This window comes from Petaurus breviceps, unplaced genomic scaffold (genome assembly GCF_028583685.1).
Source record: "Petaurus breviceps papuanus isolate PSGF00001 unplaced genomic scaffold, PetGlider_PUasm1.0 90977, whole genome shotgun sequence".
In the NCBI taxonomy this organism is placed as follows: Eukaryota; Metazoa; Chordata; class Mammalia; order Diprotodontia; family Petauridae; genus Petaurus; species Petaurus breviceps.
The window spans coordinates 43,888,819-43,901,952 of record NW_027187391.1 but is presented as its reverse complement, the minus strand read 5'-3'; the positions used below and the strand labels follow the sequence as shown (position 1 = coordinate 43,901,952).

General features: G+C 36.3%; 1 protein-coding gene across 1 annotated transcript in view; it reads left to right on the top strand.

The window, feature by feature from the left end:
* The window catches only part of ARMC2 (armadillo repeat containing 2), a 177,749-nt gene that overhangs the window by 53,105 nt on the left and 111,510 nt on the right, over window positions 1–13,134 (top strand). The window contains exon 6 of the mRNA XM_069077084.1: window positions 8,756–8,832. Within this exon, the coding sequence (XP_068933185.1) occupies window positions 8,756–8,832 (77 nt within the window). The remainder of the gene's footprint in view (window positions 1–8,755; window positions 8,833–13,134) is intronic.

The window sequence follows — 13,134 nt, the reverse complement described above, 5'->3', positions numbered from 1 at the left end:
GGGGTTTTAGTTGGGTGCCCTCTCTGAAGCTTCCATACCCTCTGGCAAGCTGGTCACACACCCCAGGACCTCCACTCTAGACCACAATCCAGATCCAAGCAGGTTAAAGCAAGAGCAATTACCCCTCAGACTGGTCGCTTGGTCCCCCTACACTCTGCAGGCCAGGAGCTGAAGCTGCCACATAGCGTTGGCTTCACTGCTGCCCTCAGAGGCTTCTCACCCCAGGGGCAAAAGCCAACGCATTCCCAACTACTGTGTCCCAAAGTCCACACTGCACTAATCTCTCACTTTGTCCTTAGCATCTATGTGTTGATAATTCTGGATTGCCACAGCTGCTGGTGATCTGGAGTTCCTCCAGCAGGTGGTTGGTCAGGCCCACCCTGGGGCTAAAACCTTGGAGTGGAGCTGGGCTCGGCTCCCAGAGCTCTGTGCTGGATGATTCCTGCTGGCCTGCTGGGCTGTCCTCAGCAGGAGGTTAGTTTCTCTGTGTCATTTTGTGGGTTCTGTAGCTCCAAAGTTTGTTTAGAGTCCCCTTTTACATGAATTGGAGGTGGTGGGAGCCGGAGCTGCACAGAGGTCCTATTTCTACTCCTCCATCTTGACTCTGCCCCCTGTACTAAGTAATTCTAAGAGGGATAGAGCACTAACCTGAAGGAGCTAAAATGTAGGAATTGGCCCCTGACCTATGCTTTGAAGTAATTTAGGAATTCTAAAAGGCAAAGAGGTAAGGAAGGAGGGAGTGCATTCCAGACATGGGGGACCACCTATACAAAGGCATGGAGGTAAGAGATATGGTGGTATGAGAATTATTTGGGACAAATAATAATTTTGATGTGGTTTGATTCTTTGGCAACTGTTGTCTTGAACATGTACTTCTGCCGACACTAGGCTAATGCAAAACATCTGACCTTGACCAGGTGAAGCCAGATTAAACTGGTTTATCTTTAGTTCTCTGTCAGTTGAATGCTGGATTCTGTGCCATATACACGTGTTTTGTTGTCCTCTTGTGTTTTTAGTTATTTGATTTTTAAGAAGGAATGTTACTTCAAAGAAATATGTAAGAGTTGTAGCTCTTAAAGAGAACCCTTCAGTGACTTAGAGATATTGCCTGGGCTTTTGGTATGGGATAGTCAAGTGTTTTAAGGATCATTCAGCATCATAATGAAATGGAATCAATCACACTGAAGTTAAGAAAGTGCAGTCAGAAACAAAAAACAACTGCTAAATCATTGCTATCAAACTGCCTAATTAAACTTCAGAAAACAAACAGAGACCTTCAGAGGGACCTTGGCTGCTGGAGTGGTTGATATTGGTTCCTCGGTGGTGAGATATATACGTCTGAAAGTTGGACAAACAGCAAGGAGACAAAAAAATTGCCAACTATTGTTTGAAGAAAAAATATTTGTCATTGGAAAGACAATACAAATACTGGGGTCCTGAAGATTATAAAAAGGTAATTTTTAGTGATGCAATTTTTTTCATTCAAGGCTGTACCTGAACCATTGTCAGAAGAAGACCAGGTGAGCCTGAGTGAGATATGGGTGACCTTATTACCCTATAAAATAACCACTTGAGGAAAATTTATAGGGGATTTTTTAATTTCCCATGGGTCTTAAAGTCTTGTCCCCATTGAAGGAATGATAAATACTGATAAATCTATTGAGAAAGCAGAATCATTTTAGAATCAGAAATTCTCAAATAGAGATGGAATCCAGCACGATGATCTTGCACCATGCCACATGTCATGAAAGATTAAGAAATCAAAGAGATGGAGATAAACATACTTCTATGGCCTGTAATCTTACATGATTTAAACTCCTTTACAAACCTATGGGCTATAATCAAGGCTAGAGTCTTCAAAAGAACACCATACCTAATGTGATAAGTGCTTTTGTGGTGAAGAATCGATACATGTCAAAGTCTTGTGAACTCAGTGCTAAACTGGGTAAAAGAAGTGCAAGAAAAGGAGGACATTTTGCACATTTAATTTTTTAAGATGTAAAAAGTTGTAAAGTTTATTGAATAAATCAATAAATTTACTTACTTTGTCCCAAGGAATTCACACACCACTGAGTGTTATGTATGAGGAACAGCTATGGTAGGTCAGTACAGCTACAAGAGAGGCTAACTGAGAGAGAAATAATAAGGAGGTGACTTTAGAAAGACAGGTAGGGTCTAGATCGTGGAGGGTTTTAAATGTGAAGATGAGGGTTTTATATTTTATCCTAGAGGAAGTAGGGAGCCACTGACAATTTTTGAGGAGAGGAGTGACACAGTCAGATCTATGTTTTAGAAATATCAGTTTGCAGCTTCTTAGAGGAGTGTTTGGAGAGGAGAAATTGGAAGCAGGGGAAAACAAATTAGATTATTGAAGTATTTTAGATGAGAGGCAATGAGGATCTAGGCTGAGAGAGTGAAGAAAAGCAAACCGGTGTAAGAGATGTAGTGGAAATGGAATCAATGACCACCTGCAACTGATAAATCTCAGGTGGGACAGGGAAGAGGAAAAAGACAAGACTTCTTAGCAACCTCTTGACAGAAATAAGGAAATTTGGGGGATGGATGGATTTAGTGGGAAAATGTGAGTAGTCTCTGGACATTTTAAATTTGAAATGAAGGACCTGAAAGGACCCCTGTTTGGTAGAACTTAATCATTAATATTACTGTATGTACTTGAAAACACTTAAACATTGTTTCTTTAAAACATGTTCTGTTTTGTACATTTGTAAACCTTACATTTATGTGTGATAGACACAATAATCTTTAGTATATTATGTGCATTGTGCATAAATATACACAAGTCCACGCATTTAAAAACCTTGTAGACTTTCTCTTCAAGTGTTCTTCAAAATGGAATTGTCCAGCAGAGGTCCTGGCCCTTTTAGGGAGAAGTTTCTGGTATAAGTTTGGATTTGGTTTCAGAAGTAAGAGTCAGTCCGTATCAGAAGCAAATATTGGTTGCCAAATGCATTGTTATATCTCCAACCTCAAACAAAATCTTCCATTAGTGGGATTGAAATTGTCTTAAAAGATTTAAAAAAAAAAACTAGCAGAGAAAGTTTCTTTTAACTGGAAAGGATAGTCATTGAGATTGGCTTTTGCTATGCGCATGACTTTCAGTCCTAACTTAAAATGTTTTGTCTTCATGAATCATCAGATCACACCAGAAATTCCAGTATTTCACTAAAACATAATTGAATGAATCTAGGTGATAACCATTGTAGTAAAAATAAATGCAAATCAAAAAGTAAGGAACCATAAAAAATGAATAATTATAGGCTGGAGAAACATTGCCAATTTACATGAAGATGACTTGATTGCTTGCTAGGTAATATTATATGTGTCTGTAGCCATGTAATATGTTTACTTGTGTGTATGATAGATAACATGGCATATGTCAGCAGAGCAAAAGTGGTGATTGGCTGGAGATTTTCACTAATAAAGCTTACAGATAACTTTACTATATAGTTGCTAATATAAAAGCCCAAGCAATTATGGAAGGAAGGCAAAGTTAATCAATAATATGACCTTGTTTTTGGTTTGGAAAATATTGTCACCACAGTTATGTGAATATGAAGTTTTTTATTAATGTATATTGTAGCTTAAATGTTTCGATAAAATCTTGTACAGACATCTTAAAAGTACAGTGTGCTTTAGTATTGCTATTGCTAGCTGTCTTGATGCTATTTTTATAGCTAAAGATAATTTTGGAGAAAATAATGCTGTTATCATTCTTCACATTTACAGCTCAAGCCTGGCAGAACAAAGGTGCCACCTCTCTGTGTTTGAATAGTCTTATTGTTGGCAAAATAACTTAAAAGAAATAATCTCTTGAATGGTTAGCTTATAAATTTAAATCTACAAAATAACAGTAATTCAAAATTTACACCAATCCAGACTGTTCTTCCTTTCATTTAGTTTGAACTTAGTGAGTTTTGACTATGTATGGTAAGGTTGAAGGAAAAAAAGAAAATAAGAGAAACTGAAAATCAGAACATTAAGGCTCTATTTAGTCCCTCCCTCATTTTACATTTGAAGAAACAGGCCTGAAGTTGCCTCCCTAGAGTCCATCCAGTGGCAAAGTTAGTGGTTGTTAAGAACGTTAGTTGGTCATCAATCCCAGAAAAATTTTAAAGTGTATGTGTGTGTGTACGTATGTCCACTTTGAGATCTTGAATAATTCTAAGTCCTTTTCAGATTTCTTTATTGTATGTAAAATTGAGGATACCATTTTTGTGGCTTATTTTTATTTTTGATGTTTGTGTAAAATGAACTGTAATGTTTTAATAAAGAGACATTCTTCTTTAGGAAAATATTTTAAATTGGTTAAATTTGAGTGTAGCAATTATAATTTGTATTTTGTAACGTAACTTAAGCATTTGCTTTAAAAGCAAGATGTTATTATGTTAATCAGTGCCACAAATTGAGTTTAGTTCTAATAAATGAAGTGTCTGTTTTCTGGGGCAAACTTTCTAGTTTTGGCCAACATTTTCTACATTTTTTCCATCTGATGCTAAATGATCTCTTTTATTCACGTTACCCTTTCCTTATTTACATTATTTTTTAGTAGTGCTTCTGTTAACAGAGGAAGATCTTAGTATTCAGATGAATTCAGAGCCTAGGAGGCAGTATAGAATTGTGGAAAGACTATTTATTGTATTTGGAACCTTGAGACTTCTGTTAGAATTCATGAATGCTTACTAGCCATATGACTGACCATGAGCAAGTAACTTGTCTGTATTAACTGACTCACTGGATTGTTGTGAGAAAAGTGTTCTGCAAACATTAAAGTATTACATATATTTTTTCATATGGCAGCAAAGAATCATTTCATTTCTATATTCAGAGGGTACTTTTTATTTTCTAATACAACGATTAAGACTTGCTTTGATGGTAATTTTCTAAGCTGGTACTATCTGGTAATAATGAGTAGTTAAGAAAACTGGAAAAACAGTTTTAGGGATTTGAGTATTTGTTACATGGAGTTTTAAGTCATTTAGTACCCTGAATTACTCCATCTAGTTTGGGTAGAATTGCTGTGTCTCCCAAAACAAATTTCTTTCTAAGTTAAGACCTTTGTATCTCCAATATCTGGTTCAGGGCATTGTATTTATAAAGAAATTCATGTTTGATTTGTCATTTAACTAATTGGATTGATTTGAACCTAGGAGAGAGGTCTTTAGTGTAGTATGTGACTCTTCCTTTCCTATTTACTGTTTTTATTAACGGGTTGATTAGAAGTCATCATTATCAGATTTTCAGATGTTGAAATCAATAGCCCATTCAATTAAAATTATTCTCTGTATCTCTAGAGGGTAAAACTTGAACCACTGGGTATTTTATAAGGAGGTAGGACTGGAGGACTGCTAAGGACTCTTCTAGTTCTAGTAATTTGTAGTTTTAAATTTCAGCTGATTGTGGGGGGGTGCAGTTAACAGAGCTATTGAAATAATAGAATAGGCTGCCTTGTGACATAAGGTGAGGTTTCTGTTGCTAGGAAAATTCAAGCAGAAGTTGGATGATTATGTATCAAGGGTGTTGTGTAAGGGACTCCTTCATGGAGTGGGTGGTTGCCCTAGATGGTGGCCAGAATCTCTTGTGTTAAACTATTCAGTAAGATGAATTTAAAGCTATTCAATAAGATGAATTTAAAATTAAGGAAGGTGTCATTGCAGAGCTTTGTTTTTATTAAGTGAAAGGGAAGGAGATGCTTTTGGCACTACAGAGGAGCTTGCTATATCAAAGTATTTTCTAAAGTATTAATATTAAAGTTGCTTATTTTTTTTTTGCAAAGTGGGTCAGAATAAACAACATTGACCCGGTTATAATTAGGGAGCCTTACTTTCCAGTAGTGTGCTTTCCAGTGTCCCATTCTTTCTCATTTAAACCTAGTTAGAGGATTTACCATGAGTTCATAGGTGTTTCCTTTCTTCTGTGTTTTAGACCTTTCCCTCTCTCCCTGGTTTGCCTAAGCATGAGAGCCTCCTTTGCCCCAGGCCTGAGAATTTTTTTTTTCAAATTGACTGATTTCTTTCTGACTTCTTCTGGAAGAGTGAATCTCAGTTCTTACTGATGATAACACATACCCTATATCCTTGGATTTTGATTGGTATTTCTCCTAAGCCAATAGCTTTCTGCCACCAGATTTGAGTTTTAATTTGCATGTTAAAATGAAATGGGTTTTTTTTTAGAGCATTGCAAAGCCAAAACATTTTTTATGACTTTAGCTCAATAAAAGGCAAAATGAAGTAGGAAATGAAGGTATGTCTGTTTTTATAGAAAGTGTGAGGTTTGGAGGGACAGCATTGCAGACAAAAATTGAGGAAGAGTCCTCTGATAGCCAGGGAACTATCTGGAGATGGTCCAAAAACTAGAGCAATTCCTAGTAACATAGTAGGGGGAAAGGGAACCAGTTATTTATTAAGTATATACTATGTACCATGTAAGCATTTTATAAATATTATTTCAATTTCATCATTACAACCCTGAGGTAGGTGCCCTTATTAACTCCATTTTACAGTTGAGGAAATTGAGGCAAACAGAAATTAAATGACTTGCCCAGGGTTACACTTGCTAGTAGGCATCTAAGGCTGTATTTGAACTCGGCTCTTTCTGACTTCAGACCCAGTGCTATATACACTGTGCCACCTGGTGGCCTGATAGTGTTCAGACTTGTGCCTGTTAGAGGACGTGATGCTGCAAGCGTTGGGAAGGGAGTGTATGCATATGAGTATATATGTATATGTAAATATATGTGTTATATTTATGTATACACACACACAACATGTATGGCTGGATTTGACTGGTAATATGGGAGGGAATACATAGGAATAAATGTTATGCCATTTAGGATAATGAATTTCATGGCACAAATAAGTTTTGTTACCAAAAAAACCTTTAAAGCAGGTTCTCTTATTTTTCATTTTTCACATTTCATATTTGCACCTGTGGAGTGCTGGTCTCAAGGCCAGAAGGACCCAAGTTGAAGTCCTTCCTCTTTGACACATGCTATGTGACCCTGGACAAGTCATTTAGTTCATCTTTCAGTTTTGTAATTAACTCTCAAGATTATAAGCTGAAAATACTTTGGTATAGCAACTCTTAAGACTACATGTCTTCATTCATAGAAGCAATGCCTAGATCCAGGAACTCCCTAACCTAGTGTAATCACGAGTCTAGTTCCCTATTCCAAACCTACCTACCACATTTTTACACAATTTTAGTAGTCAATAAACCTTGAATGAATGCTTTGTGCCAGGCCCTGTCCTAAGTACTGGGGATGCGAAGAAAGGCAAAAAATCAGTCCCTGCCCTTAGTGATACAAGTTTTGGATGCTGCAACAGAAAACATATTTCCTATATAGGGTACCTGCTACTTCAGAACACCTGTTTACAAAGTCTCATATACACAGAGAATAAGTACTGTGTATTAGGACTTCCCTCAGAATCAGTCTCAGTAAGGGCTGAGGAGCTTTTGAGGACCGTTCCCCTGGAAACTCCAGAAGCTTTCTTCTAGGTCTCATGGGCTCACCTCAGCTAATCTGTTTTTGATAAATATTGTCTCCATGGAAAAATGGGAAAGTTTGTTCTTAGTTTTAAACAATTTACTTAAAAGTACACTTTTAGAATACAACAAACCCATTTATAAGCTGATAACCAACCACCAGTATTTACATGCATTCTGGTAATATATTTTTTTACATTTATAAATATAAAATGTGCTTGTTTAGAATAATAACTTCATTAGTTTTTTATTTTTCTTATCAAAACAGGAAAGCAGTGGGGTCCATTGGAAAGAATACAGGTCTGGGGCTCAGGAGACCTGGCTTTGCTGGTATCTAATTATGTGATCTTGAACAAACTGCAACCTCTGTGTGCTTCATAGTTCTAAAATAAGGGAAGTTGGACTACATCAGTAGCTCTTAAATTTTTTGGTCTCAAGACCCTTTACACACTAAACAACTATTGAGGACCCCGATATCAGATATCATTATATTAAAAATTAAAATGGATACATTAAAATATTTAAATTTTATTTAAAATACTTCGATTTTAAACAGTATTTTAATATTTAAGTTTTAATTGAAGTTAAATTTATTTTAAATTATAAATATTTTAAAATGTAAACTCATTACATGTTAATATAGTTTTATGAAAGATAACTTTCTCCCCAAATTAAGAGTAGCATTTACACACACACGTGTGAACACACACACATATACACACATACACACATATTTGCATATTTCTGGCTAGATCCAGACAGCTGTATTCTCTTATCTGCTTTTTAAAAAATATACTTTTGAAATGACGCAAATTTTTTTGGGGGGGGGGGGGGAAGGAAAAGCAATTGAACCCCCAAAAAAAAAAAAAATAAAAAAAACCACGCCTGTGCTCCTAAGTGAATTAGAGTTCTTTCAGTACCATAATAGTGACCTCTTGTGGGGAAGATTCTAATCTCTGAGAGTTGCTAAATTTGGTTTTATATTTAGTAGCTTCCTACTACTTCGTGTGGTTTTAACCTGTTACTTTTCATGATTCAGAAAATATAGTTTGAAATAAAAAATTAAAAACTATGGAAAGATACTGTTTAGTTGAGCTACTGTGTACAGGGATGTATCATACTTTACCAGTATCTTTTGTATTCTTTCTTCAGATGCTTTGTTTACCAGAGCATCTGTATTTTAAAGAAAGATATTTTGGGGGGTTTTTGTCCCTGAGTCTTTTTTTCTTGTGTGTGTGCCTCTTCTTCTTAGTGATCCGACGAAAAGACGTGCCAGGGCTTCATCGTGTCTGGTCAGTACTAACAAGAATGCTTTGGAATCAAACAAAGGTAGGTAGCTTGTATTCCAGAAAATTTATCTTTGCTTTCTCACTTGTCATTCACTCACATGACCCTCTTGGAGTTATCTTAAGTTTTCTTAAGATGAAAGAATGATGTTGAAAGAAATAAATTAAGTTTAAGGTCCCAGTTGTCTAATCTGTAAAATGACAGGGTTAGACTCAGTTCATTTCAACAGTTCCTTGTAACACTACAACTCAGATATATGCATAAAACGAATGTAGTATAATAATTAAAGAGCCAACTGAATTATGGCCACTGGATATAATGTTAATTGAGAGATTAATATCATTGATAATAGGAAGCACAGTCTAGAAATTATGTTAAACCAAAATAACCTTAAGTTAAATAAATATCTTTAAACTTATTTTTCTTTGGGGAAGAACTCCATTTTTATGATTAACAGGAATTTCACAAAACATTTAGGAAAATGCATTAGGGATGATACTACTTTCTGAAGTCCCATTGTTGCTAAGGTTTATTGCATTTGCATGCTAAAAACATCAGCCAATAAGCGTAGTGTCAAGTTTTTGTGTCCAAGATGCAGAATTGTGGTTTAAAACTGTAACCACTGAGACAGCAAAATCTTAAAAAACATGCTGAACTTTTTGCTTGACTTAACCAGTTTCCTGTTGAATCATAATTGTTATATTTAGAGAACTCTATACCAAGATGAAAGTATTTTCTAAAGTACTAGTTTCTTCTCCATGACTAAAACAAAGATTTCATTTTTGGTGGGTTTTTAAAAACTCTAATGATTGTGTATTTCAGTTTTAGAGTGACTATTCCACATTAAAGGTTATTATATTGAACCTTATTGGAGAGGGAGAGAATTTGCAGCACAGTAGTGAGCTGTAAGTAGGACAGGAAGGAGTCTTTGGGAGATTTGAAATTAAGCATTTTACTTGAATACGTTAATATTCAGGCAAAGAAAACAAACATTTCAGGAATATCTGGGAGAGTGCTCAGTGAAAGATCTAATCCCACTCTAATAAGAAGCTGCTCTATAATCCTCACCTATGTGGAGTTTGTAGTATTTTTAGTACTTAAAAGATACTACTCACAGTGTAAGCCCTAGGGGTGCTGGGGGAGATAATTCATTCCATAGCATTGTGTTTATTTAGTTTTTCTTCATGAATAGTTCATTTATCCCAGTTTTATTTGGCATCATTGATCATTTGGATAGCTTCATTTACGTAGAAGGTGAAAACCTGACTTTTTTGGTCTTAAAATCTGTATGTATGATGAATTTAAGTATATCATCCTCTTTTTTTTGCTTTTTGGAGGGCAGTTGGGGTTAAGTGACTTGCCCAAGGTCACATGGCTATTTTTTCTTGTGTTAAGCGTCTGAGGGCGAATCCGAACCCAGGTCCTCCTGACTCCAGGGCCGGTGCTCTATTTACTGCTCCACCTAGCCACCGCCCTAAGTATATCATCTCTTATATTTTGCTCCATTAAAATACTACTCTGGATTTTCAACTGTCTTACTGTGTGTTGATTTGGCTTTACTTTTTAGGTGGAAGAGATTTTGCAAGTGACACTGATTGGTCAAAGTGAGCAACAAGGTTTTTTGTAAAGCTTGAATTTTTACCTTTGCTCTTTGACTCCATTTAAAATCTACTTATAGGGGCGGCCAGGTAGCACAGCGAGTAAGAGCACCGGCTCCAGTGTTGGGATGACCTGGATCAAATCCAGGCTCAGATACTCAGCACCACACCCAGAAATAACTGGCCGTGTAACCTTGAGCAAGTTACTTAACCCCAATTGCTTGAAAAAAAAATAAATAAAATCTACTTACAAAATTCATAAAGATGAAGATAAAATATACATGTGATATAGAAAATAAGCAGATGGAACTTCATTAAGCATCTTTTTAAAAAATAAGCATCTAATACCAATGTGAGGAGATTTCCTCCTGAAGGCAACTTCAGCCTAGTGTTTCATGGGATGTATTATCTGACACTTGCTCTCCATGGCATGAAAGACACCTAAATTATTTAAGAGCTACTTTTTGATAGCTCTATTACTGTTTATTTCTGTGGATAGAATGCTCTTTGAAGCCCAATTATTTAATAACTTTCCCAGCTACTGAGGTTTGAGAAGGTTTAAATCTGTTGTCTGTGGAATGGAAAGAGAAGGTAAGATGGTGGTCAGTGGTTAACAGTGGGGCAGGATGGGACATTGGTTGAGCTTTCTGGCTGTCTCTGACTAAACTGATAACAGTTGGTGCTTTTTTATTTTTATTTTTTTAATTAAAAGTGAATTCATAAAAAACTAGACCCTACCATATTCAAATGTAAGTACAAAACTGCAATTCAAATGAATTTTCATGAAGATGCCATATTGGATTTTTCATAATATAGTTCCACTGTGGATGATTAAGGGTTGACCAATTTAATTGCTTGCAAAAGAAATAAGTCGTTATAACAAGGTTAATACAATATTAAATGAATCAATCTCATGGGAGTATTTTTAGAATTGTTAGTAGTGAAATTTGACTTCTGTCAATTGCCTGTCTTTCATTAAAAGATATTCTCTCTCTTTCCCTCCTCCCCCCCCTCCTTTTACTTCTCTCCCTCTCTCCCTTCACATACATGAGAACTGATGAGGTTTCCCAGAAGAGTTTATGCAGCTGGGGTTCTTCTCCTTTAAATTTGTGTCACAGATGCCTTTGGTAGTCTAGTAAAGTCAATATATCCCTTCTCAGAATAATATTTTAAAAGGATATAATATAATAGGATTAAAAAGAAAGCCAATTATATTGAAATGTTGTTGTTCAATCATTTCATTTGTGTCCAACTCTTCGTGACTACATTGGGGTTTTCTTGGCATAGACACAGGAGTGGTTTGCTATTTCTTTCTCTAGTTCACTTTACAGTTAGGAAACTGAGGCAAACAAGGTTAAATGACTTGTCCAGGGTCACACAACTAGCAAGTTTCTGAGGCCAGATTTGAACTCAGGTCATCCTGACTCCAGGCCTGGCACTCTATCCACTGTGGCACCTCGTTGCCCATATTGAAATAATAAATGTTTAAAAAAAAACAAGTTTACAGACCCCAGAGTTAAGAATCTCTGTTGTAGAGAGATATGAGGGCTTAGGACAGAACCCTGGGGAACAACCACTATTAGGAAACTTATGTATGAGCCAGAAAATTTCTGGAGACTAAGAAGTAGAAGGCAGGTAGAAGAACTAGGAGAGAGGAGTGATATAAAAATCTAGAGAGGCAAGAGCATCCAGGAGGAGACAGTAGGAATCTCTGTCAAATGCAGCAGATAGGTTAAGAAGGATGACCATCCTTTTTGAGAAAAGACCATCAGATTTGTCAGTTAAGACATTAGTGATAATTTTGGAGAGAGCAGGTTCAATTGAGTTATGAGGTTGGAGACCAGAATGCAGTGGCTCAAGGAGGGAGTCAGAGGAAAGGAAGTGAAGACAGTAACTATGTGTGGCTTTTTCTGGGAGTTTGGCTGGTAAGGCTTGTGTGTGATTGAAGAGAGAAGGGAGTCAGTAGACAGTGAAAGACTGAATATTTGAGGAGAGAGGGGAGATGATTGAAAATGGGAGATGATGGTATCACACACACACGTAGAGGGGGTCACCTTGAGAAGGAGAAGGGGCTGCTTCTTTGTCAGAGATAAGGAAGAGGAGAAGAGTAGGAGATGATCTCAGCTATAATAGATAGGACAGCTGCTGATCTGTATTGGAAGAGGGAGTTTCCTGTCCGAAAATTCCCTATACAAATGAAACCACAAGTCCACAAAAACAAAAAAACCCAACCCAGACTCCTGAATACCAAATGTTCATTTTCATAATGCTTTGCACAGCATCACAGAATTGGAAAGAATTTATTTCCACCCATAACTAAACAAAAATCACTTCTGTAACGTATTTATGTAGACATCCCATATAATTGTCCAACCTTTGCTTGAAAACCTCTAGTGAAAGGGAACCTACTACCTTCTGAAGTAGTCCATACCACTGTTATTTACTTTAAAAATTTTTCTTTTATTATGAACTTGACAATCAACAACAAACATGAACAGTTCCATATGCAAAAAACAAAAACAAGGGAAAGAAGCTTTGTATATCAAGCTGTGATTATCTGTTAATAACTTCAGAAAATAGGATATCAAATGCCACCCCCACCAAAATCATCAGCCTTTCTGGGTATTGCCAATAAAATCCAACAGAAAAATATAGACAAGGAAATTCAATTCAAAATCACTATGTAGTGTATTGACTATCTGGGAGTCCAGTTACCAATACACATACAGGAATTATATGAATACAA